Source organism: Ceratosolen solmsi, unplaced genomic scaffold (genome assembly GCF_000503995.2).
Source record: "Ceratosolen solmsi marchali unplaced genomic scaffold, CerSol_1.0 scaffold6, whole genome shotgun sequence".
Classification (NCBI taxonomy): Eukaryota; Metazoa; Arthropoda; class Insecta; order Hymenoptera; family Agaonidae; genus Ceratosolen; species Ceratosolen solmsi.
In genome coordinates, this window is record NW_011948414.1 from 12,194,064 (window position 1) to 12,220,759 (window position 26,696).

Sequence of the window (26,696 nt, forward strand, 5' to 3'; positions counted from 1 at the left end):
AATTCAGAAGTGTGGTTACGTTATACGATATATAGTAATACATTCCTTAAGTTACATATGAGAATATTAAATGTAATTAATTTTTAATAAAAATTTTTGTTTATTTTATGCTTAAACAATTACAATTCTTTATTTGGCTGAAAAAATTTTAAATTTTTATTATAACAGTTTTTTTAACTTTTAAATACTTAATATTGTACAAAATTAATTTTAATATTTACTTTTAAAAAGATAAAAAAGTTTAGCTAACATAACCAAAGAATGATTTAAGGTTATAAGAATACTATTGGTAAGTAGAAAAGTGTATGAATTTTTATTGTACCAAGTTTATTTTTCTTTATAACCAAATTGCTTTTTATTTGGTATTTTTAAGAAATTCATATTGTTTAAAATAAAAATATCAAATTTAAATAAATATATATAATATATCATATAATATAATAATATAATGATAATAATAAAAATTAATGATTTAGGTTGGAACAAAATTATATTATATTTGATCATGGCAGCATACCATATAAGCTCATCCCTGGAAAATCTTTTACTTGTGCAATCACAAAAACTTCAAGATCTTGAAAAAACTACAGAGCTATTACGAAGTAAATGTATTACTTTATTTTAATCATTAGAGATATAAATTCTAATTAACTTTTATTAATTAGGTAAAAACATCATTCACGATGATCTTATTCATGCTTATAAGGAAGTAAGTTTTATAACAAATGGAATACAACTCTTAAAGGAAGATATCAAAACAATGAAAGACAATAATGAACGTTGCAAAGTAAATTATATGAAGTAATACAATATATTAAAAATTAATAAATAATAATTTTATATATTTAAAATATATATTTATTAACCAGGAACTATCAACAATATTAAAATCGTTAGATCATCAAATTCAACATATGGAAAATAATATTCCATCTAAAATTCAGGAATATATCAATTCTGAATTGCCTGAAAATATTAGTAACAAATATTCTACAGAAGAGTATGTAAATAATACCATAAACAATATGACAGTGTGTAATAGCGATAATATTAACAATCACGTAATTAGTGATGTAAAGAGTTGCAAGAAGATTTTATTTAATGAGCCAGAAATACCTCAAATACAAATTGTTACAGAAGAAGAATTTATTAAAATACCTAAATATATAATTGGAAGATATCCATTGGAAATACTTAATAATTTAGTATATAATATAAATCAAATTATTAAAACAAAATATTCGTTTATTAATTTAGGAAAAAATGCCGCAAGAAAAAAAGGAGAATTAGATTTATATTTACATTACACGAAAGATCAAACAAGTCTTGGAATAGATGAAGGTATGTTTATAATTGATTTAAATGGATATTTTACAATAATCATTTGTTCCAATGAAATAATTGTTTTTATTATATTATAGAAAATCTTTATTTTTTTACATCGGATGATTATGAAAAATATATTAAATTAAAAATTGACAAAACAAAATTGAATTTGTTAATAGCTTTGCGCCATTGTAAACGGTTACGAGAAATCAGATCAGCAAAAACTGTATATTATGCTCTTATTATATAAAATTCATGAGATAATAACTTAAGAAAAAGATTATTTGTATTATCAAATTTAAATATGAAGCCAGACCTTCGTTTACTGGGATACATACAAAATGTTAAGTTCGATGCTATACATGTATATATAATTTAATAAAATTAGTAATTAACTATATAGCTGACATTTATAGCAATTAATAAAATTTTTCAGACCTGCTATATCATTTTATTATATTTTATAGTGTACATAATTGAAATAATTCATTACTTATAATTGATTAAAAAAAAATATATGTAATTTTAATTATCTAAAATTTAGAATAATTATTGCAATATTATTTTAAATAATTAGATATTATTATATTTGAAAAAATTGTAACCTTTTTTTATTTTTGTACTTTTTAAAATAAAATCTGAAATGAGCCTATTAATGATTGTTTTTAATTCAGTACTACATAAAAATTAATTTGATTATTTAAATTATTGTAAATGTTTTAATGAAAATTTATATTCAATGACATTTTAGGAAGAGAAAATTACTATTGGTAGAGAAAATTGTGATAATTATATTGATATCAAACATATTCTGTATAAATTCAAGTAAAAATAGTTTTCAATATATATTGTATCTACATATATTTTTATAAAACTATTCATAGTATTAATAATTTCTCAAAATTCTTTTAAAATAGAATATGTTTTTTACAAAATCAAACTACACCTTTAGTTGGAAAACTGTCATGGATAGAGATATCGATAAAGAAATTTGAAATGAAAAAAAAATTAAATAGTTGAAGAAATAAAATTTAAATGTATGATTTGTTTGACTGTGACCATTACCTTCAAATTATAACTGATAAATTTTCAATATAAATTAGATAGTTAAGCAAAAAAAGAAATCTTTATGATAGTTAACTGATAGACAAATTCTTCACAATAAAAACTAAAATATTTTAATACTTGAACCTAATTTTATAATTATCTAATTTTTATACTAAAACCTAATTTTATAGTGACAAAATGTAAAATATTCCAAAAATTATCAGCAATAATTTTAAGTACAGTACAAAGAAAAATAATATTTATTTATTTATGCCAAATTATAAAGGTATGGTAACATTTTTAAATCGATATTTAACAAAATATATTTTTTTCTATTTGTTAAATTATTTAATTAATTATTTTGTTATATTCATTTATCTATGCATTTATTCATTTATTAATATGCTTAATAATTGTATTAGTGATTAATAAATATTAGTTTAATAAATATAAGAACAATTTTTATTATTATATAATAACATATTTTATTAACCGCTATTATATTCCTATCTTTAAATACAATGTGCAGTTAGTAAAATTGTTGTTATATACATACTAACAATGTTTATACAGTAATATAAAATATAGTATTTATACTTAAATTCAAAATTATTGTTTTAATTTGCATAGTTATACAAATTGATATATAACTCTGTTCGAAATTATAGTGATGTTATTCTTGGCTCGAACTACCAATGCTTCAATAGCTTAGTTTGCCGCCCGCCGTAGCAGACGCTCGGGAAGGAGTGAGATGTAGGGTCTGTACAAGAGCCGTGAGAGTTGGTTAATTATACATTTATTATACAATTTATTACACAATTACACAATACATATGGGTGTCTTGCAATCTTCTTGAGTCTAATGTGAAGATACGATTTCTTGAACGGGTTCTTATATAGGATGAATCACTACACAAGATGCTTTGAAATCGTTGAATTGATGAAAATTGCACAGGTAAATAATTACTGCACACTTCTTGTCAGAGAGTGTGAGATAATGTTGATGGTTGTCTTATGCCGGTTCTGCCGCCGGTTGACAATAATTAATAGATAAAGTGTATTAGCGTACTCATAGTGATATCGTAGTTTAAATCTGATCGACGAATGAATTGGTCACAATTGGATGCGGCAGAGCGAATGTGTGCGGTGTGACTCTTATACTCACAGGGATGCAATAATCTTGATCTGATCCTGCGGTGAGTTGGACACAATTGCACGCGGCAAAGCTAGCGCGTGTGGTGTGACTCTTATACTCAGAAGGATGCAATAATCTTGATCTGATCCAGCGATGAGTTGGACACAATTTCACTCGGCAGAGCAACTGCGTGCAGCGTGACTCTTATATTTACCAGGATGCAGTAGTCTTGCTATGAATTACCAACACTCATTTCTGCGTTGAGTGATTTTTAGACTTGGCTTCTATGGACAATTAATTTCTATTACTTGACTTTCCTTAAGATAGCCCTTGACTGCCCACTCGAGCCTTTTCTTGAATTATCTCTGCGGACAGTGACCTCCGCTTTCTTGGCCCTACTTTTAAGGCCTCTTGCCACGAGCCCCCACTCAAGGAGGCTGTGATCTTAGTTTTCCAAACAGAGCGCGCCGATTTCCGAAGTTATGCTAATTGTACACGCCCTTTTCCCACTTCCGAGGAAATTAGGCATGAACAGGGGGATGTCGGAAGATCATCTTTTGTGGCAACGCCTAGCCTGGAAGTTTTATCCCCTCTCCTGGAGTTACCGTAGTGGGGATCATTCGTGGTCAAGCATCTTTGCCTAACCGATGTGAGCGGCAACATTTGGCTGGCTTGACAACAATGCATAGCATTCTTTGTAAAATTATAGGCACACGTGCGACGCAGAATGTCGATAGTCGCGCGTGCCGAGTTTCGGGTTGCAACGGATTTAAGAAATGTTTTCCATTCAATTGTTTTGAAATATTTTAATCCTCAAAATATACTAGTATAAACAGTCTAGTCGGGTTTTGATGTGAGCTCGCAAGGGTCGTTTTATTGCATTAAAAATAATCGCTATGCTGCAGGTCAAAGGCCATAAATGGCTGTTTCCTCTCCTGGTGTTGCCGTGGTGGGGACTGATTCTTGGTCAAGCGTCTTTGCCTAGCCGATGAGAGCGACAACATTTGGCGTACTTGACAACAATGCATTTTGTGTAAGCAGGGTGTTAAGTTCTTCAAATGTCAGCATGGAGTCTCGCATGACCCGTTTCAAATGATATTTTACAGATTTTATGACAGCTTCCAACTTGCCTCCCATATAAGGCGCCGCGGGTGGGTTAAATTCCCATTGAGTATTGTCTTGCGAGAGCATCTTCTCTAACCGTTGATGTTCGGCGTTGCCTTTGGCAAATAATTTTTTAAGTTCTGCATCTACTCCTATGAATGTTGTACCACAGTCTGAATGCAATATGTTGGCGATTCCTCGATGGGCTGTAAATCTTCTGTATGCTGATATGAAACCATGGGCTGTTTAGTCGCTGACTATCTCGATGTGCACCGCAGATGTCACATAGCACACAAAAACGCAAATCCACGCTTTATGGGATTTTGCGCCTCGGCCCTTGCAAGCCTTTATGGTTAAAGGGGCCGGCATAATGAACTCCTGTATGTGTGAAAGGTCTTGATGGTGTCATTCTTGTTATTGGAAGTTGTCCCATCAACTGTTTGGCGCGGATTCCCCTTTGTAATTTACATATAACGCATTGTAGTACGTGTTTTTTTACAGGGAATCTTCCACCAATAATTCAGTATCTTTGTCGTATGTATGCTAGCATGAGTTGAGTACCTCCATGGAGGGTGCGTAAATGTGCCTGTTCAATGACGAGATCTGTGAGTCGTGATCGACGAGGAAGAATAGCTGGATGTTTGTTTTCTAGTGTGAGTGCTGCTTCTTCGAGTCTTCCTCCTACTCTGATTACCCCTTGATGGTCGACGTATGCTGACAGTCGACTGAATGCTTGATTCTTTGACTGTTTAGTCTTGGAGCAAAGACCTTTCAGTTCCTGAGGGAAATATGCGGATTGAGTAGCCTTTGTCCAGAAGATTCTTGCCTTCTTCAGGGCTGTAGTATCCATGGTCGTCTCCTGATTTTTTTCAATCGTGCGATGAAGATTTGACAGAGTGCTGTCCTTCGCAATAATTTTGTGAGATCTGAAATTTTATGTATTAGGCCCCATTGATATTGTAGCTCAGGTACGGTGGCTATGAGTGCTGTGCTGGCACGTGCTTCTTGGTCGCATTGTTTTTCGTCCAATGCAGGCTGGTTTGGCCATGACTCAGGTGATTTTATCCAGGGTGGTCCTGTACACCACAGTGGGTGTTCTTGAAGATGGGAGGCTGTTATGCTTCGTGACGCACAGTCTGCTGGGTTTGACTAACCTGGAACATATCACCAGTGTGCACCTGAGGTGAGGTCTTGAACGCTGAAAACTCTGTTTCTCACAAACTCCTTCCATCTAGCTAGATGGGTTTTTATCCAGGCGAGGGTTACTCCGAGTTAGTCCACATGTGTGTCGCCCTTACATCCATTTTCAGTTTGACTTGAACGTAGCGCATTAATTTTCATAGAAGCAGTGCCGCGGTCAACTCCAATCGGGGTATTGTCATTGGTTTGAGTGGTGCGACGTTAGTCTTGGAGCAGACTAATGTAGTCTTGACGTCGTCTGGCTCGTGGACGGAGACGTAGATCACTGGGGACATAGCTAGTTGTGATGCGTCTGAAAAACCATGTGATTCAATGGTGGAAGTCGTCTTCATATTGAGCCACCGTGGTATTGATATTTCTGTCAAGTCAATAAGATCCTTTCTAATTGTTGACCATTTTGATAAAAGCTGCGGTGGTAGCTTTTCGTCTTACTGAAGCTTTTGTAATCAGAGTTGTTGGATGAAAATCTTTGCCTTTATTACTACGGGTGCAGCAAAGCCTAATGGATCAAATATCCGAGCCACTTCGGATAACACGAGGCGTTTGGTCAACTTGTCTACTTGTGTTCATGCCTTTCCGGTGTTAAAGGTAAATTTGTCTTCTTGAGGGGACAATGTCAAGCCTAGTATTTTTGTGTGGTAATCGTCGAACTGTATGATGTTGTCATTTCGATCCGTATTGATTGCGGATATTACATCTTGATGAGTTGCATGCCATTTTGCTAATGAGAAACCGCCCGCCTTGCAGAGGTCTCGCAGTTAAAGTGCCACTTCAATTAATTGCTCTGGCGTATCGGCATTTCCAAAGATGTCATCGACATTTCTTCCATGTGTGATGGATGGCACTGCAAGAGGATACTTGCTTCCTTCGTCCTTTACTAATTGAAGTAGTGTTCTAACGGCCAGAATTTTACTGTTGTCAAATGGTACGGCACTACAGCTCCCTTTTCGTCTATCCATAAGATTCTCTGCAGATCCCAGTCATCCTTGTGTATTTTTATCTGCCGATACATTTTTGTGATGTCGGTGGAGAAGAGATCCCTTTGTCTTCTAATCCAAATTAAAACGTCTGATATGTCAGGATTCAAATTGGGTCCAGTATGCATAATATCATTTAGTGACAGGCTTGATGTCGTTTTGCTGGAACCATTGAATACCACTCTTAATTTGGTCATTTCGCTATCTGGTTTAAATACACCGTGATGTGGCACATAATATTGGACCTCTTGATTTGAGGTTGCAGGCGCTCTTACCATGCGGCCAAGATCTATATATTCCTTCATGAATCATTGATATGATTCTCGATACTCCTGGTTTCTTGGAAACTTCCTTAATAAGCTATGTTGGCAGCAGCTTGCTATTTTGAATGAATCACGAAGGCGATTGGTAGATGCACTACGCGGAATTCGCACTGTGTATATTCCGGAGGTGTCTCGGGAGTACGCATTATTGTACTGGTCCTCGCACTGCTGTTCATCTAGTGTATATTTCTTAACTTCGCTTGGTTGGGGTTTTTAATGAACTGAAAATTTTAGCAGTGAATAATGTACTGCAGTTTCGTCATCCTACGTCTTTGCTTGGTAGACTGTCGAATTCACAATTTTCGTGGAGTCGTTGGGTCCTAGCACTAGCCACCCAAAAACTGATAATTGTGCCATTGGCATTGATGGCGAGGGGATGATGACATGGACTTTCATAACCTGTCCGTATGTGTCAGCTCCAAGAATGATATCTACTGAGCGTGGTGCAAGATACTACGGATCGGCCAGTGTTAACCCATTTAGATGAGGCTAATCTGGTGAAGTTATTTTAAATGAAGGAGTAATTATACGTCAATTTCTTGAGAACATGGGCTTGAGTGGTGACACTGGAGCTCGAGTGAATTGAATTGAGAGTAAGTGATACTAATCCTTGCGTTGTTGTTGACATAGCTCCCCCAATTCCATGAATTTTGATGACGGAATGTTGTTTGGGAATATTGAGTTGGTTAACAAGAATGTCAGTGACGAACGAGAGTTTAGAGCCTGAATCAATTAGTAGACGAGCTTGTTTAGTGGCTGTATCTAATCGTATTTCAGCCATAGCGGTTGCAAGCTGTTGTGTAATGGAATGGTGTTTCGACGATTACATCTTTACCTCATTTGTTCTCTGGTTCTGAAGAGTTAGCTGGTGGCTGATTTCCAGTTTGTTCCTCGTGTAATAATACATTGTGTTCCTTGGAGCATTGTTTGCAAGATGCAGGTTTTTTACAGGGTCCTTTATGATCGTCCAAACATGATTGGCACAGTCCTATTCTGCGCACTAGATTAAGAGTTTCGGGAATTGAGAGTTTCCGAAAGCTGAAGCACATCGTGACGTGATGTCGTTTGGAGCAATACTTGCAGTCGTTTGTCTACGCTGGACCTGTGGATTTGTTTGTGAGTGAGCTTTTTGTGGATACCTGATACGAACTTGATGTTCCTTTTGTTGGCTTCGTTCACAATTTTGTAGGCATGGGAGCACGTTGGGTGGTGGGTCTGAGTGTATTTGTTGTTGCCTTTAATGACTTCAGCGTCCTTGCTCGAGCCATTAAGAGCTTATCCAATCTTGCAAATGTTGGATAATCTGTGTCATTGCTGATAGATGCCTCCCACAGTTCTTGAGTGCCACGATCAAGACGATGTGAAGCGAGATATACCAATACATAGCTCCACAGCTCTTCGGTAGTTCCAACGCCTGTTAACCTTTTAGCTGTTTCTCCAAAATGATAGTTAATGTTTCCAAATCTTCACGTTCTCGCTTGATTCTTGAGCAATTAGAGAATGCTTGCCTGAAATATGAGTGGATTATTATTCGCTTGTTATCATACCGGGATTTCAGCGATTCCCATGTTGACATTAATGCATCGCCTGTTGGTGGAAAACTACACATTAGCTGAGCTGCTGGACCATGTACTGCAGAGCGGAGGTGGTGCAATTTCTTCACATCATTGCTTTCTGCGTTGTCCATGACTACTGTTTTAAAGAGGTCATGGAATGCTTGCCACTCCTATTCCTTTCCTGAGAATTGCGGAATGGTGACAGTTGGTAGTCTGCTGCCCTTAGGTTTTGTCTTGATTGTAGTCTCTTTAGATTCTCCCGAAGGTTTGCAATCTGGGCGACATTGGATTATGGTTACTCTTGCTTCTCTATATAGAGATGATTCCTCTTCGAAGGTATCATCAAAATATTCGTGACCGTCATCGGTGTTGGTCCATGTCGACACTAGATGTGTGTGTTCCTTTTGGAATGTCTTATGTTCTTCTTCTACGTATGCTAATGCTTCAGCGATTTCATGGGAGGTTTTCTCTCTCTTGGGTGCCTCAAATTCTTCTATAAACTGTTTGAGGCGTCATGCGCGTATATTGCATGTTGATCTTTGTCCATTATTCAAAGGATAAGTCTGTGGATGAGGCGCTCCTGAGTGTCTTTCTTCTGGTACTTCTTGGAGATTTATCGCCACTTGGTTGTTCAGTATTTTCCATTTTTTTGTTTGTGTTGTAGTTCTACAAAAGGGAGAGAGGTTGCTAATCTACTGCTACCTTTTGTTCTTGTCCTCTCGATGATAAGTTGTTACCCGCAGGAATGGAAGGATACAGAGCTCCCGCTGCTTATTAGTATAATGACTTCTCTTGTGACAAATATGGTGATGAACTTGTAAAATATAATATTAAACTCTCACGGTTGCACAGCACTGTTGAGCTGTACTAATTTCCACTATATCCGGGCTGTCAAGGATGAATTATTCCGTGGTTCAGATGACCGGCTCTTCTCGATGTCTCTGCTATCCAACGCTACGGCTTTCCGGACATCCGAGTCGAAGGATCAACAATCCAATGATCCGGCTGGAAGGACCAAATGTTCGAAATTATAGTGATGTTATTCTTGGATCGAACTACCAATGCTTCAATAGTTTAGTTTGTGTACCAATGCATAGTATTCTGGTAAGATTGTAGGCACACGTGCGACGCAGATTGTCGCGTATGTAATTTCAAAATTTAACAAAAGTTGAATGAATATTCTAAAAATAATATAACTATACATTTATTACTCATGTTTTTTGTAATTTTATATAAATTATAATTTTTAATTTTTAATTTTATTTTAAATTTGAAATATAAGTAAATAGTAAAATTAATATTATACTGTAATAATTTTATCATTCAATTTGAAGTTCACGTAATTATCTAAGAGTATAATTAAGGTAAGCAATGATTTTTAATGTTTTTAGGTTTGATTTATCTGTTGATAAATATTAGATATATTTTATTATTGATAATTGCTTTTTATTATATATTTATCCCATTTAATTTATATTTGATTATATGTTGCCTTATTATTTGATATTTCTAAAGTTTTAAACGTGTTATATATTTTTTATATTATATTTTATATATTTTTTATTTTATATTACATTATTTGTAAAGTAAAATTGTTGAAAAATACTTAGATATTAATGATTATAAAAATTAATTCACAGTATAATTTTTTAAATATTCTCATATGATAAACAAACATATTTTAAATGCTAAGCTGTAATTTGGTATATTTTTTAAATGCATCCTAAAAAATTAGAAATAATTGTCATTGATTTTAATATCCGCTGTATCTCTAAAATCATTTAGATGTACTAGATTTTTTAATTATTTAGCAAGAAGATTGGTTTTAGACATTTAAATAGGAACTGTTTTAATAATATCATAAATTTTATTATGTTATATTGATAAGATAAATATTGATTAAAATACTTGATTATTAAATATAATATTGATAATTGACTATTATAGATAAATATTGATTAAACTGCTTGAAAAAGGAGTAAAAAATGTACAAGATGCAATCATAATAATTAGTATTGAATATTTATTTATTTTTAATTGTTTTATCATGTTACAATATATAAATTGATCTCAAACTCTGTACTATCTACTCGACGAATAATTCAAAATTCTTTACAAGGTAAGTGTTGTAGTTTAATGATAATTTAATTTCATGAATATATTTTAAGTATAGCAACATAAATTCTATGGTATTTACACATGAAATGTATATATACACATTGACACTTGTACTGAAGCACCAAGTAGAAATCAATTTATTGTAAAATAAGCATTAATTCAGTAATCTAATAAATACATTATAAGAAATTAAAATATTTAGTAATACACTCTTGTAATTTATACTTCCTAATAACGTATGACAACAAAATATTTATATTATTTTTTTAGTTTTAGTTTTTAAAAACTACCTACATAACATCAATTTCTAATAAAAGCAAGAAATTAAAAACAGAAAAATTAATATGATACAATTAGTACAATTATTTACAATGATAAATTCAAGTGAAACTTCAAATACTTGAAGTTGTAATCAAGTGACGATAACAAACTATTCATTTCCTTCACATTTTTTCATTTGCTTAATCTGCATTTGCTTTGTTTCCTGTAACGAATATAAATAATAATTTTTATTTAGACATAATTTCTTTTAGAAACTGTAACAATTATAAAACAAAACCAATGGTAAAAAATAAGAATGGCACTTTAATTCACGGTAAAATAACGAAAAATTTTTTTTCAAATTTAATATCTTATTAGAAAGGAATAAGGGCTCAAAGAGGTTTGATAGATTTTGTATTGGTCAGATCTATGTCATCTATGCATTCTCATCTATTGCTAGGAATTTAGCAAAGTAAATCTAGTAGAGAGAAAGTGACATAAATAATTGAACAAAAAAAGATTTTATTGTATTATTCTTGATTTATAAAAAATATATTAATAGTTAAATTTTATGGTGTACCAATGAAAAAGAAACTCTGTTTCTTTTATGTTTCATCTATCAATTAAATTAGTTTAATGTTTGAAAATATTATGTTTAATTCGATTTTTTGTGTTTAGATCAATCATATGACATTTTTTCAATTATAATATATACATTATAACGTTAGCAATTGTTAACGATGAAAAAAAAACAATGTGGAGATGAAAAATAAAATTGGCGGAACATAAAGAAGTTACTTCGCAATTACATAAAAACATATGACGGTGCATCCACATATTTTAATAATTACTTAATTTCTTAAAATTAAAAGATTATTAATTATGAAAACTCGAAGACTAGTATTGAATAATGGCCTATTGCTTAGGCCTGGGATTTTTTGTTCTTCATTTTAAACCATCCTGCGCTCTTATTGGGATCTCGTGGGACGGATGTGGATCGGTGTAGTTCTTGTCGAGAATTTACATTCCGCGACTTGCTAGCTAATGATTCTGTAGAAACAGTTCTATCCACTTTTTGTTTATCTTTTGACTTTAGTGTGCTGCGATTGGTTGTACCTAAAACATGTCAGAATAAGAATTTTTAAAGAAATTTATTATTAATTAATAATACTGTGAAAATAGAAATTAATTTTTTTTTGTAACACTTAAAAATCTATTATACTGAATCAAAATATTCTATTAAGATATTAAGTCTTTGTATTATTATAAAATCTTATAAAGTATTAATATAATATCTAAATAATCTATAGTATCTAAATAAATGATCGAATTAATATTCGATATAACAGTAATATCTACAAAACTTTATAAAATAAAGTGGTTTGTAATTAGTTTATTTTTAATTATATATTTAAATATATTTTAAATATATCTAATAATAATAATAATAATAATAATATATATATATATATATATTATAGATATATTATTTATCTTTCAATTAAATACTTAATATTCATTATACATTTTATGAAGTATTGTTAATACATAATTTGCATAAAAACGATTATGTTAATTTTAATATTAATTTTTAAAGATAATTCAATGTCCTTATTTTTAGTATTTATAATAATTAAACAAATAGTATAGCAATTCGATTATCATTTAAAAACTTTTATTCGCGATTGTTTACCAAATATTAAAGAATATCTGAATTTTTAAAATAAAATCTTACCAATTTAATGCGATAATACTGTATATGTTAATTAATACAGTACTTTCTTGACGTTTATATAAAGTATCATATGTAGACTAATCCAACATTTAATTTACTAATATATAATTTAATAAATAAAACAAAAATCATTCGTAATAATTACTTACCAAGAAATAACGATGAATTCAAACAGTACAATACAAACTTATTATAAAAGAGATATTGCTATTTTCGTGAAAAATATAACGCATAATTCGTGCTAGCCAAACTGATATATCATCAATCTTTCCAAATAATATAAAATATTTCTGAAACTTGTATTAAAGGAAAAAATCTTTATAATTATCATTTGTTAAAGAATTCTAATTCATATTTTCTCTTAATAATTGCTTTGATATACATGTAATTCAATTTTTTTTGTACCAATAATTCTTTTATAAATTAATTACTAAAGTTTTCTTTTTTTATCAATACAAGCCATGCCTACTTTATTTATATGAGAAGCCCCAATTTATATATGTACATACATACGTTTAATGTCTCTATATATCAAGAATCGAGGTTTCACTAAATTACATTTTCAAAATTATGTCGAAATTTGTCATAAATTATTAATTGTTCATTTTGATATTTAAAATATTTTTATATGTACATCTTAGTGAATATTTGTAATTTTATGTACAAAATTGATGTTGTAAATATGCAAATTGAAATATTTATTATGTTTTTACTATTTTATTCATGATTAATTTTTTTTTCAAATTTACGATTTTATAGAAGCTAATATAAAAATTAAATTTTCTATTCAGTTTATTTCTGATAATCAGGCATTAAATTATAAATTATGTTAAATTATATAATAAATATTTATACAAATATTATATAATAAATATATATAAAAATATTTTTTCATAAATGATTAATTTTGTTAATTATAAATGTTTTAAATATTGATAGTTTTATTTATAAATTGTTAATTATATACAAATACCAAAAAAGTATAGATAATACAACAATAATATTCTTATTATTTATAAGTAAATTACTACTGTGACTTACAAAATTATTCGAAAAAGTGATTTATTTTATGTGACTAATAATTTTTTAATAATTATTTTTTTTAATTTTCTGCAACTTATATAAATTATTTACAAATATACATCAATTAACGATATATATATTTGCCCATTTGTCTGTTAAACAATGTTTAATGAGATTTTCGATAAGCTTATTGTATATCGTGTAATATAGTAGTTACTTATTTACATAATACATACAAATCAATATAAGTATACTAAAAGTTAATTTTATTTTTCTCATCTTTTTTCTTATTTGATCAACACATTTAACTGATTTTTATGAAAATAAAATCAATGAATATATATTTTTTAAATACAAGTTTCATTTTATAACTAATATCAGTTTCTAATATATATATATTGTTAAAATAAATCCATTAAATATATATTTTTTTTTTAAGAAAAACTTAATTCTTCAATTGTGTTTTATGTATACTTGAAACTTTGCATCTTTCGAAATTTGATTTAATAAAATCTATTATTATATGTTATCTGATTTTTTTTTTCTAAACTACAATTATTAGAAATATCTTGCCAACATTTTATCTTTTATTTTGGATTCGGTAGAATATTCATAATCATCCGTATACTTTTAATATTCAATAATAAATTAACTTAATGCATAACCCATAAGCTGTAATATTATTCATCGTAGAAAAGATATTGGATAAGCGTTTGTTGACCGAAATATTTGTTTACCTGTCTTAGAGTCTTTGCTTCGTCTAGGTTCTTTACCACGGCGACTAAGTGTTTCGCGGCTGCGATGTCTGCGTCTTATTGTTGTCACAGGCTTCGCAAGCTGTTGTTGGTCGTAGTTAATTTCATAAGGCTCGCGATAGTTCTTCGGTCGCCATGGCGCTAATACACTTACGCTCCTAGATACGGTGCGTGTATGAGCTGTAAGCGGACGATTCAATTCCTCACGACTTGCTGCACGCCGTCTCTCATTTGGACCCGGGATCTCTCCAACTTGAGCCCAAAATTAAAAGATAAATATTTGATTATTATACTAAAATAACATATTATTTGGCTTAGCTATTAAATGAAAGTTCACTTTAAAAATTTTTTTAAGAATAAAATTTTTTAAAAAACTATTAAACGTTGTAAATTAATAATATCAAGCACATGCAATAATTTGATACTTTAAGACTGTCAAAATTTAATATTTTATAAAAAATTTTATTTAAAAAAAATGTAATATTTTATTAAAATAGTATATAAATAAAGTCTGCTTTTTTTAAAAAATATTAATTTTTCTTCTTTATTAAAAAAGACATAAGGCAGACTTCTACAAATATTTATAAACTGTCTTTGCTGATTACAAGATAATAATCATCATATATATAGTTATTTATATTATAATACTATTACTATTAAATACGTATTTAACTTATACTATACATTGACTATGCAGTAATCAATGATAAGTAATTTATTTATGACGTAACATAACGTAAATGTTTATGTTCTTGATACAAGTTTTATACACATAAATTCTTGCATTTCAAATTAAACTAATGACTATAAATCGGATAAAAATTTGATGAATGAAGCACAGCAGGTAATTATATTTCTCATATATTTCTGTTTTAAATAAATTTTTGATGAAATGATTATTTAATCTATTTTTTATTTACCTCCTTTAAAAGAAAATAACAGTTTTCATTTATAATTATAACCATTAATATTTTATCAATACTTTAATATTTTTATTAAATAATAATTTACTATAAATTAATTATTTAAATATGGATCATATTATATAGCATTTTTTTTTATTTTTATATCGATATATTTTATGATACTAATTGTAAAAATACTATAATGTGATAATTTAAAAAATATTATTTTACTTAAACATAAGCGATTGAAAATTGAAATCGATATTATATTTGTTCGAATTAAATATGTCTATTAATGAAATTCTATTAAAAAATTAAGATGTATTAACTAGTAATAGAGATAAAGAAAAATATCGTTGGTCAACCTGTTGCAGCGTGTAAGTACACAACTGATCTTTGAGATCTTTGTGAGTTTTGACTCTGTTGACTGCTATCTCCTGTTGTACTTTCACCAGAGGATAATGCACTTTCTGTAAATCTGGAGGGCTTCCTTTGTGGTACTATGATTCCCATAGGGTGACGGCTTGTGTTCGTAATTTCACGACTGGTTTTGGTACGGTCATCTACTTGTTTGTTTCTGCAGTAAATACATTTTCTATTAATTTTATTCAAATAAAATGCATTAAAGAATTTAATTAATACAATTGTTTAAAATCTACTTTATATAGTTATAAGTTACAATCGATAAGTATTACATTCTAAAGTTTCTTAATATTACCTATAAAAATAATTATTCTGCTTTGTAAAATTTAGATAATGAACTATATAATTCAATTTTCTAAAGATAAATAATGTATTTCATGAAATTAAATGAAATGAGTTATTAATATTATATAGTCCAATTATCATTCGTATTTAAAAAATTAATAATTAATGTTTATAATTATTTTCTGTGGCATATTATATAATGCATAAGAACATACAATGGTATTTTAAACAATCAAGAGAAAGCCATAATTCAATAGTTTACTAATTGTAATTTATAATTGTTATATTATAATAATTTTATCATTTATTAGTGCTGAACTTCAAAATATTTTAAATCTTCGAATTTATAAAGAACTTTTTAAATATATTTCAATAAAGTATATCATGAATTTTATAAATATTACTTTTTAACTATGTTATTTGTATTTACCTATCGATTCGATTCGATGAAATTGACTCTTGATCGGTATCCCCGAAGAATCGAAGATTTTTTTGCACTGAAATTCGCTCGGGTACTGAAGAAGCTTCCTCATTTTCTGTGGCAGTTGTTAAAATCTCGCTTTCCGGTATTCGTGGCTCCTTGTCAACATGCTAAATACATTTAAAGCGTTCTTTACAATTAACTTTTCTTTTTAGAAATTTAAGAATATAACATTGAGTAATATGTATCATGAAATATCTTTGTATATTAGTAAGTACTGTCAGTAGTTTAAGATAAAATTAATTTGTTTACAGTTATAATATTATAAAATATAAATAACTCATTTTATCATATTAACTATCGACTTTAATTGAATTTCAAATCGAACTTATCGAATTCTGTCTTGAAATAATTTTTTTTTTTTATTAAATTATCGAATATGAGTATAGTTTAAGACATAGCCAAAAGTACAAAAAGGAATTTATTAAGAGCAAATAGGCAATTATTCTAATTCTATTTCACAGTATAAATAAGTATAATTGTATGAATATAAACATATTCAAAATAAACAAAGACCTAACGTATATGAATATTGAAAAGTGTATAAATATTTGAAAAATATTACCTTGTCCTTTAAAGCATAAGATACTATGTCACAATAAAAATAACATAACGAGTTTGTGATAAAAGTTATTTATAAAAAAAAAATAAGATTATTATTATTAATTACTGTAGAAATTGTATATTTTAACGTATTATGAAAATTTTATTTCAATACAGAGAATAACTGGCATACACTTCATCTTCATAATATTATTTAATTTATAATTTTAAATTAATACCAGAACCAAAAATTAATGATATAATAATCTAAATGGTTTTAAATACACCATGTAAATTAAACAATTTTATTATATTTGCGATGCATACTTAATTTTAATTTTTAATTTTTTTATGAAAAGATTATCATTTCAAATTGAAAAATGTTCTACGTAAGTATTGTAATTTATTTATTCGTAAAATTAATTTATTTACCGAGAATATAATAAAATTTGTTTTATTTATTTTAATTACTTTATCAACAAAAAATATACACACAGCTACTTATTAATTTATTATTAAAATGGAATGTGTTTCTTCAAAAATAAAATAAATTTAGATAATAAAATACGTAGGTATTAAAACATATTTGATAGTTAATTATATTTAATAGCTTTCCGAAATCATAAATGTAATATATCAGCCACGAATTCTTCTGTTTTAAAATAATGACATTTGTTCATAATTTATTAGTTATTAATATATTAAATTATATATTGAATACAATTAAAATTATACGTTTTAACTATTCTGAAGATATGAGTTATATTAATAACAATGTTTATTTGTTATTAATTTCAATTATATTAATTCAAATATATTGTAAATACTATGTTTTGAAATAATAGGTATTAACTATCTCAACATCTATAGTTCTAGTATTTATTTTAAAATATGGATAATGTTTTTTAATAAATAAAATAGCAAATATTTCTCGATTCAATCAAACATAGATGTATATATACATTAATAAATATTATTCATTTATATCAAAATTAAGGTTTACTTCATATTTTTGTTTTTGTTGATTTAAAATTTTTATTAATTTTATGTATTTATTTCTATAAATATCTTAATATGGACTGATACCTATAATAAAATATACACATAGTCAACTAAATTAAGTTTGTATTGGAATTATGTTCGTTATAAAAATAAAAAAAAAATTAAATCTACATTAGAAATTTAAGTAAGTAAGACTAGAATTTTGTGTATTTTTTTTCAAACAAATTCTATAACATTCGGTACATGCATTGGTACTATAAAAAATTTTGCTACTTCATTTTTTTTATTCAATACATTTAATTTATATAAATAATTGTTTTCTTTTAAGTTTATTTATTGAATTTTATTTTCTAAAAATTAATTGGAGAGCTCATTGAAATTAAAAAAACTTTATATGAATTTCATCTTGAAAACTATACTAATTTTTTAAATACTTAAAAACAATTATCAAAATATTGTATAACTACTGTTCTAAAGGTTGGCGATATAATGAAACAGGGTAAGTACTTCTTTAAAATTATTCGTTTTAGATCAAACTAAATAATTAGGCACATGGATTAAGTATTATAAAAATATGAAGAATGCTTATTGTAAATTTATTTATAAATTAGGTTATAAATGTTATAAAAAAATTAGTAAATGCAGAAAAGAAATGTAAAATTATAAAAATATTCTTGGAATTCTTATTTTTATTTACTTTCGCACTGGATTTATTTTTGCGGGATAAAGATTTAAACCATCCCTTTCTCTCAGCCTCTTGAACTTGATTATCCTGCATGGGGGTACTTTTAAGATAGCGAAGTTGTTGAATGGGTTGTATAAGTGTTCCAGTTGATCGTGATAATCTTGAATGTTGCGGTGGACTTGGACTTCCGCTGGGTGTCGATAAACGTCTACGCTGCCTGTATTCATCCTACAATAAAGGAACAAATTATAACTTTAAGAACAAAAATTAAATTAAGTAATAATAATAAGTTTTATATTTTCATATGGTATAAACTCAATATTTTCATTGGAAATATCTTTAATATTCATGAATATCTTAAAAATAAATTTTTTGAAATCATAAACGAAAAAAAAAATTAATAAATGTCATAAAATGACAAATTTTTTGTACTCTCAGATAGCATGTGTAAATAGAATCGATATGAATCGTGGCCTTATATATAAATCCATCAAATTTTTTATCTGTGAATAATTTTATAATAATTATTGTTCATCTTTACAATCTTACATCTTCTACATCATTAAACTTGTTCCAATCTAAAACTAAGAATAAGTGATTTTATATAAAACTAAAATAAATGCAAATTAATTATTTAAAACAATTAAATAGATTAAAAAAAAATGTTATTATAATTATATAATATATATTTTAAAAAGATGATCATAGAATGGATTTAAGTAAATAAAAAAGTATAATTAACTAAAAATAGATGAATGACTATATTCATGAACTAAAAATATTTTATTTGTACGTGAAATATTTATAATAATATTAACTTTACTAGTTATATGCAGAAATGCATGTATAATATAAGTACAAAATTAAAGTGTATTAGAGAATTGTTTGAAAACTTCTGGTAGATTGATCTTATTCAAAATAAAATAGAATTGTAGAAGTATTTATTGGATAAATTAAAGTTAATTTTGCTCATATTTTAATTTAATATTCTCTATTTTATCATTGAAATAAATTTGAATTTTTCTTTTATATTTTTAAATTTCCTATAAATATCTAGAGTTTTCTAATATTTAATCATTCATTAAAAATTCTTTAATCGATTAAATTAAAAATATCATTATGCATAAAAAGAAACATATTTACTTTATAAAATTATTCTGTATGTGTAGAAATTCATTTTTTATAATGAAAATGAATAAAACTATAATAATATACATATATAAATATAATATAATATAAAATAAAATATATTTTTCTTTTAAAAAATATAAAAGAAAGTAAATTATATAAATAAAATATTGTTATAAATTATTCATTTCATGTATTTTTTTATTTTGAATTATTTAAAACTTAGCAAAATCATGAAGCAAAATGACACGTACTATTTATTTAAATAAAAAACTGACTATGTAATGTATATAATGAATTAAAATATTTTTATGGAGTATATATATAATTATATAAAAATAACATATTATTTATTGGAATTTATATATAAATAAATTGTTATCAAATTTTATAGAAGTTTTAAAACTGATTAATAATGATATAAAAATGTTTGCATGTAGAATATGTGATAATTAAAATCTTGTATTTCTATATATTTATAAAAAAATTAATTTAAAGTTTCAGTTAGAATTAAAAGGAACTTAATATGAACTATAATTTAAACATTATTTATGTACGAAAAGTAATAAGAAATATTTCTACGAATATCTTGTAATTTTTCTTTTCTTGAATAAGAAAGCATTTTGGTTACGATTTATTAAACAATATTATTATGAATGTAAACATTATATGCAAAATAGAAAATCATAATTGAGAGATCATAAACTTAGAGATCATAATTTTATTTTTGTTCTTATTCTCTTTATTTTTTTATATTAGGATATTATAAAAAGACAAATAATTGATATATTTTTGAGTCTTCTATAAGTATAAATGTAATAAGAATATAAAAAAGGGAAATGAGAAATAGGAGGAGTTGGATGAATAACTGAAAAATATGCAAAATATAAACTACATCGATGGCTGTAAGTAGTTACTATATATTCTACTTCTTGTTCCACTTAATTTTTTTCAAATAAGTAAAGCAAAATGAATGTAGATATACGTAACAGTCAGTATTTTTGAGATTTATACTACAATCTTATAATGAATGTCTTTTGTAAGCAAAAGAAAAAGTAAGCTACAAAGAACGCGTGCTTCTGGTCAAATTACACATCACGACATTCTTTTTTCCTTTCTCCCATACTTTCTCTATCAACTTTCTTTCATTACTGAATTTTTTTGTTTGCTTTAATATACACTTTTTTATGTAGTTAATGATTTTTTATTTTATTTTTTTTTGCATTATTCACTATTTATATATATAATTCATATATATTTATATATAATATTTATAATAAATATATGTGGTTTATAGTGTACGTTTGCTATATACTATGCTTATATATATCGAGATTTATAATAAGTAATATTATATTATACATATTTATTCATAGAATTTTGGGGAAAAAATCTTATTTTGGTTACTTCATAAACTATAAAAATAGCTGACTAGTAACTTAGAAAAATATATATATTAGAAAACTAATAATGACTTATATTATTGATTTTTACAGTTATATGCTATTATCGATGACTATCTTTATGATGTTAAAGTTTATTCATATAAAGTTCGAGAAAATATACAAAGAAACAATAATTTTTAAGATACAATAATTCATTATTATTGTATTCATTTATTGTTCAAATTGTTTGAAACATAATAATTTTACAAAAAATACATAAAAGAGTTTAAATAAAATATTTCACAAATATATATAAATGAATATAGAAGAAATATCATACCAATTGATCAATATTTATTAATAATTATTCAATATAAAATTATTTTAATGAAATTTAATGTTTACATATATTAATGGTTTAATTTAATTAATTGATAATGCACCATAAATGAATAATGTTTATATCTGTTTTATTTTATAGGTAGAATTTAAAATGTTTAATTATATATTTATTATAATAATTATGTATAAAGTTCATGAGAAATACTTAATGAAGTACATATAAGAATACATAATATATTAAAATTAATAACAATTGTGCTTTTTTACTTACGTGTAGTAAAATTCAAGGAACTCAAATTTTCACAAGAACTTATAGTAACAAAAATCACTAAATTTAACATAGTTGTAATTAATATATATGAAATTATAAAATCAGGTATGACATGATAAATTTTTTTCTTTAAAATTATTAATATTAAAAATTTTTCCGTGTGTTAGTAAAGTACTTTCAAACTATTTATTTATTAAAGAAATATGCTTTATTATATATTCCATTTGTAAAAAACTCTTTAATAAAATTTAAATATTTATTTATATCTAAATCACTTTTTAATATTTTCTTCAAAATTTAACTAAATGCAATTATTAAGAAATAGAAATATTGTAATATCGATAAAATTTTGATGGAAATAGTAATAAAGATAGGACAAAGATAAATTAGGCAAAGGTTAAATTAAATATAAAACACTACAGTGTTTTATAAAGAAATTAAAATAATAAGTTCAAAGATTTCATTATTTAGAGTCTAAATTTAGATATAAATAATACTGATAGTGTATCCAATCAAGTATACATAAAAGAATATGTTAATATGATGAATAAAAAATATTGAAATTTATAAAGCATAAACAAATAAATATACTGCTGATTTAAGTTAATAAATTTGAAAAAATACCAATTTATTTATACAAATATTAAAATTTATTGACAACCTTTTCTCAATTTTTTTACTTATTTGTACAGTAGAAAAACTGTTGTATGTTAGCTGAAAAAAATCTTATTTCGACTACTAAGTTCTAAAAGAAACAAGAAAAAAGAAATGAGCAAGATTTAACTTCTGTTAAAAGATGAAAAAAATGGTCGTGGAAAAATTGTGCAAGAACTACAAGAATAAAATGCTTAAAAAGACAAAGCGTTTTTGAGAATAAAATACTTTATGTGTGTGATAATTTACCATTGATAAATAAATGAGAAAGAGAAATGATAGAAACTTGATTATACCTCACAATCACTACAAAAACTTGAGAAGAATATAGACACTTGATGCGTTCAGTTAATATATAAAAAAAAATGTACATTTACATTTGCTTTTCATTTTTTTTAATTTTTATAACATTTCTAGACTTTTTGATCAACTATTTTTATCACTTTTTATTGTATTTGTTTTAATAAAAGTAAATGATTTAAAAAATCTAATATATTAAAAAACTATAAAAAATTGTATCAATACTTCATAATTAAATAATAAAACTATGCAAGAAAAGGGAAACATTAATAAAATTAATTTACTGTCAATAATTCTATTTTTTATTTGATTTAATGCTCTTCTTATTATGTCAATAGATCTTTAAAGTAAAAGTATTATAGTATTATATTTAGAATAATTGTAGTTATAATAAAGATTTAAATTTACAGTTTTTATTATTTATATGAAATAAATAATTTTTTAAAAGTGGCAGTATTTATGATTTTATATTTTTTGTCTTGATTTAATTTTTAAAAAAATATAAATCAAAATAATTAATATATATCACGATATATTAAATTTTTTATTATTTTCTTTTTCATTTTCTATAAATGAATTAATTATTCTTGTCATGCTATTAAATGCATTTTCTTTTATATACATATTGAAATAGAGATATTGTGACAGGATGCATAGATTTATGCGAGTAAAAGAAGTAATTGGTGCTTTTGCGAAACGAATCTAATACTAACTGAATATGGGAATGAAAGAAGAATAGAAGCTGAATATTAATTATGGACATCGTACCTTATACTCTCAGCAGTGCAGGAAACTCTGGATTCTATTTCGCGTCATGGACTCTATTTCCCGACAGCTTATCTTTTTTCTCGTTCAATCAACTGTAATTTGTAATTAACCCATTTCATATACAGCAGATGAATGATTTTCCTACAAAAAGTCCTATGTTCTAAGCGTTTTTGTATTTTCTATCTATTATTCCTATCCATTTTATACAGCTTTTTCTAAAATACTTTTACGTAATTATTATGTATAGCCTTCTTTTCATTTAATTGAAAATTCAAACCAATTCTAATTCCTTTAATGATAATTATTTGATGGTAGTAATATAGTATACTTGATAATATGCATCCAGCTACTAAGAAAATCGAAAAAAATGTTTATTTTAAAACTGATAATAGTAAATGCAATTATCTTATAATATGTTAATTTTATAATATAAACTTGATTTTATTTATTATTTGCATTAATAATTTTCTTTAATATAATATATCTGTTTATTTGATTAAGATTTATTTGAGTTTATTTGATAAAAATTATTTGTTTTTATTATTTTGCTAATTTTAATTTATATTTATTAGGTTAGTATATAAAATTTTTTATTGATTAATACTTATATTATCATATAATATATATTAGATTAAAGACTAAATTTGACATTTTAAATCTAGTTTCAAAGTCCATTCTCGAAATTGTCAAGTGGGAGAATGAAAAGAATCATATATAAGTACATGTAAGATATAAAAATTTTATATGTAATATATTTTCATTCTACAAATTTTTTATTCCTTTTTCTTAAGCAGCTATGGGTAAGGTTTCTAATTTATAAATTTAATGTTTCAATAATATTTATAAAGATGAGTTATATTTGCATATTTATACATGCATAGTAGGCGGTTGGTATATTTTTGCATTTTAAAGACAAACTGAACGAAAAGATCATTTATTTATGAAAAACGATGTGAAAAGTATACTACATACAAGTGGTGGTTTGAGAAAGCGAAAATAAAGGATAGTAAATACTAATTTGCATGTTGCATTTTAAATAATCATTAATACATAGTCTCTTTATGAGAGTGAATTTTTACCATATTTGTTCAATAATAATACAAAATAATTTTGTTCTTTTTAAATGACATTACGTCAAAGAACTTTATTTATTTATATATATGATTTATCTTGTAGATTTCTTTTTTTTCTTTGTGTTACTATATTTATATTTTTATATTTTTATATTAATATACATTAAAAGTATTAATTATACAATAAAAAAGATTTCGAATAAATGTTTTATTTTTCTTTAATAAAATCCAATTATTATTTGTTTCTATATATATATGTACGTACTTTTTTATAAGAATATTATTATATTAATTAATAAAATTACTATATATGTATTTATATTATTATTATAAATTTATAAACATTTATTAATTCATCAATAAAAAAAGAAGAGGAAATCAATTAAGCTGGTAACACAATTTTGGACATTGCTCATCTGGAGTTGCTCAATATAAAATGATGTAAATGATATTCATAGAATCAATAAGTCGATGCAAAACATTAAAGGATAAAAACATTTATATGATCCGCCTCCTCTCTCTTTATGTATGTTTATATGTATCGAAAATATATGATATATTGATACGTGGTTATATTGAATTCACGCTACGCAAGAGACTCAGTTGAATTCTCACACGATGATAATGTTGCAATAGTACACCCATCCATCTGAACACGAGTGAGAACGCGAGGGAGAATGATAGAGAGTGGTAGAAAGAGAAATAAAGAGAATGAGAGAAAAGAATGAATGGGAAAATATTGCGTATGATACCGGGGGATTAGATTATATGAAATATATCAAGTACAGCAGGAAAGATACCCTTCGGATATCGTTGGGATTCATGCTCGTCTGATGGTTCGTCTTCTTTTAAACTCCTACAGTTCTATTATTTAGACTTATTTTAAGTCGCACGTTAAAAGCGCAAGAGTTAAAAGCCTAAGAGTAAGAGCTAAACAAAAAAGCCTGCAGATCGAACTCAAGATCTATTCTCAAGGTTTTTAACGGTTTCCCCCCTTTCCCACCTATTCACTCAATTCCCTTCTCTCATCATTTCTTTTCAGTTATACAAGTAACTTTTACTTATTTAAATATTTTTGTGAAGATAAAAATGATTCTCAAATATATAAATATTAACCATTGAATTTACATACTATATATAAACATCCTTTGAATTTTATATGAAATCAACGAATCAGTATTTTCTAGATGTTTGTTAATTTTTGTAAAAAAAAAAAAAATAATAAATAAATAAGTAAAAATAAATTTGAAATTAAAATTTGAAATGAAAAATAAAATTGAAATAATAAATTCAATCTTTACTTTGTAAAAACATGTTTCCAATTCAAAGATATTGTAATAATTAAAACTTGAGCAAAATTTTGAGCTATGTTCGGTTTGAATTAGCTAGATTAATCTTTTATAAACTATACAAAATTAAAAATTTCTTAAATATATTTCAACAATAATTATAATAAAAAGAAAAAAAGTGATAACTTAACTAATTTGTTAAATTAATTTTATATCATTATATAAAGTTCTAAATTTCAACAATGAATAGTAATTATAATAGAAAGAATAATAAATTTAAATTATATTATACATACATATTCTTTATTTACATTTACAAATTTATTTCATATTTACATTTATTTCATATTTTGTGCTTCTTAAATTATTTTATGTATACAATAATAAAAAATTAATTGTGATAAAATATTTTATTTTATTAAATTTTAACTGAATCTGGACTATTAAAATATTGTAATTTAACATAAGATTAGGTTAATATACAAATTTACATACAAAATAAACAAAGAAATATAAATATAGAAATGTAATTATATAATTCTTTAAATAATTACATAAATTTCTATGGACACATGTAAATCGATATTGTGCATAAATGTCGAC

General features: G+C 26.2%; 2 protein-coding genes across 2 annotated transcripts in view; one reads left to right on the forward strand and one right to left on the reverse strand.

Annotated features, from left to right (window-relative positions):
- Positions 1-183: 183 nt before the first annotated feature.
- On the forward strand, positions 184-1,629 carry LOC105368109 (spindle and kinetochore-associated protein 1). Its single transcript, XM_011507025.1, has 5 exons — positions 184-289; positions 477-602; positions 666-787; positions 870-1,341; positions 1,422-1,629. Exons 2-5 carry the CDS (start codon positions 506-508, stop codon positions 1,574-1,576), a joined length of 846 nt encoding a protein of 281 aa, XP_011505327.1. The 5' UTR covers positions 184-289; positions 477-505; the 3' UTR covers positions 1,577-1,629.
- A 10,154-nt stretch (positions 1,630-11,783) lies between these two features.
- Positions 11,784-26,696, reverse strand: part of blo (bloated) — a 52,801-nt gene continuing 37,888 nt past the window's right edge. Inside the window, exons 3-7 of the mRNA XM_011507460.1 lie at positions 18,896-19,111; positions 16,603-16,763; positions 15,830-16,041; positions 14,542-14,811; positions 11,784-12,162 (exon numbers count right to left, since the gene is read on the reverse strand). Of these exons, the coding sequence (XP_011505762.1) occupies positions 11,969-12,162; positions 14,542-14,811; positions 15,830-16,041; positions 16,603-16,763; positions 18,896-19,111 (1,053 nt within the window). The 3' untranslated portion in view covers positions 11,784-11,968. The remainder of the gene's footprint in view (positions 12,163-14,541; positions 14,812-15,829; positions 16,042-16,602; positions 16,764-18,895; positions 19,112-26,696) is intronic.

What these genes read in the sequence shown, in the direction of transcription:
- LOC105368109 (XM_011507025.1), top strand. Translation starts at nt 506, where the DNA reads ATGGCAGCATACCATATAAGCTCATCCCTGGAAAATCTTTTACTTGTG. An exon ending in AACTACAGAGCTATTACGAA is followed by an intron (nt 603 to 665) that starts GTAAATGTATTA and finishes TTTATTAATTAG; the next exon opens with GTAAAAACATCATTCACGAT. An exon ending in AAGTCTTGGAATAGATGAAG is followed by an intron (nt 1,342 to 1,421) that starts GTATGTTTATAA and finishes ATTATATTATAG; the next exon opens with AAAATCTTTATTTTTTTACA.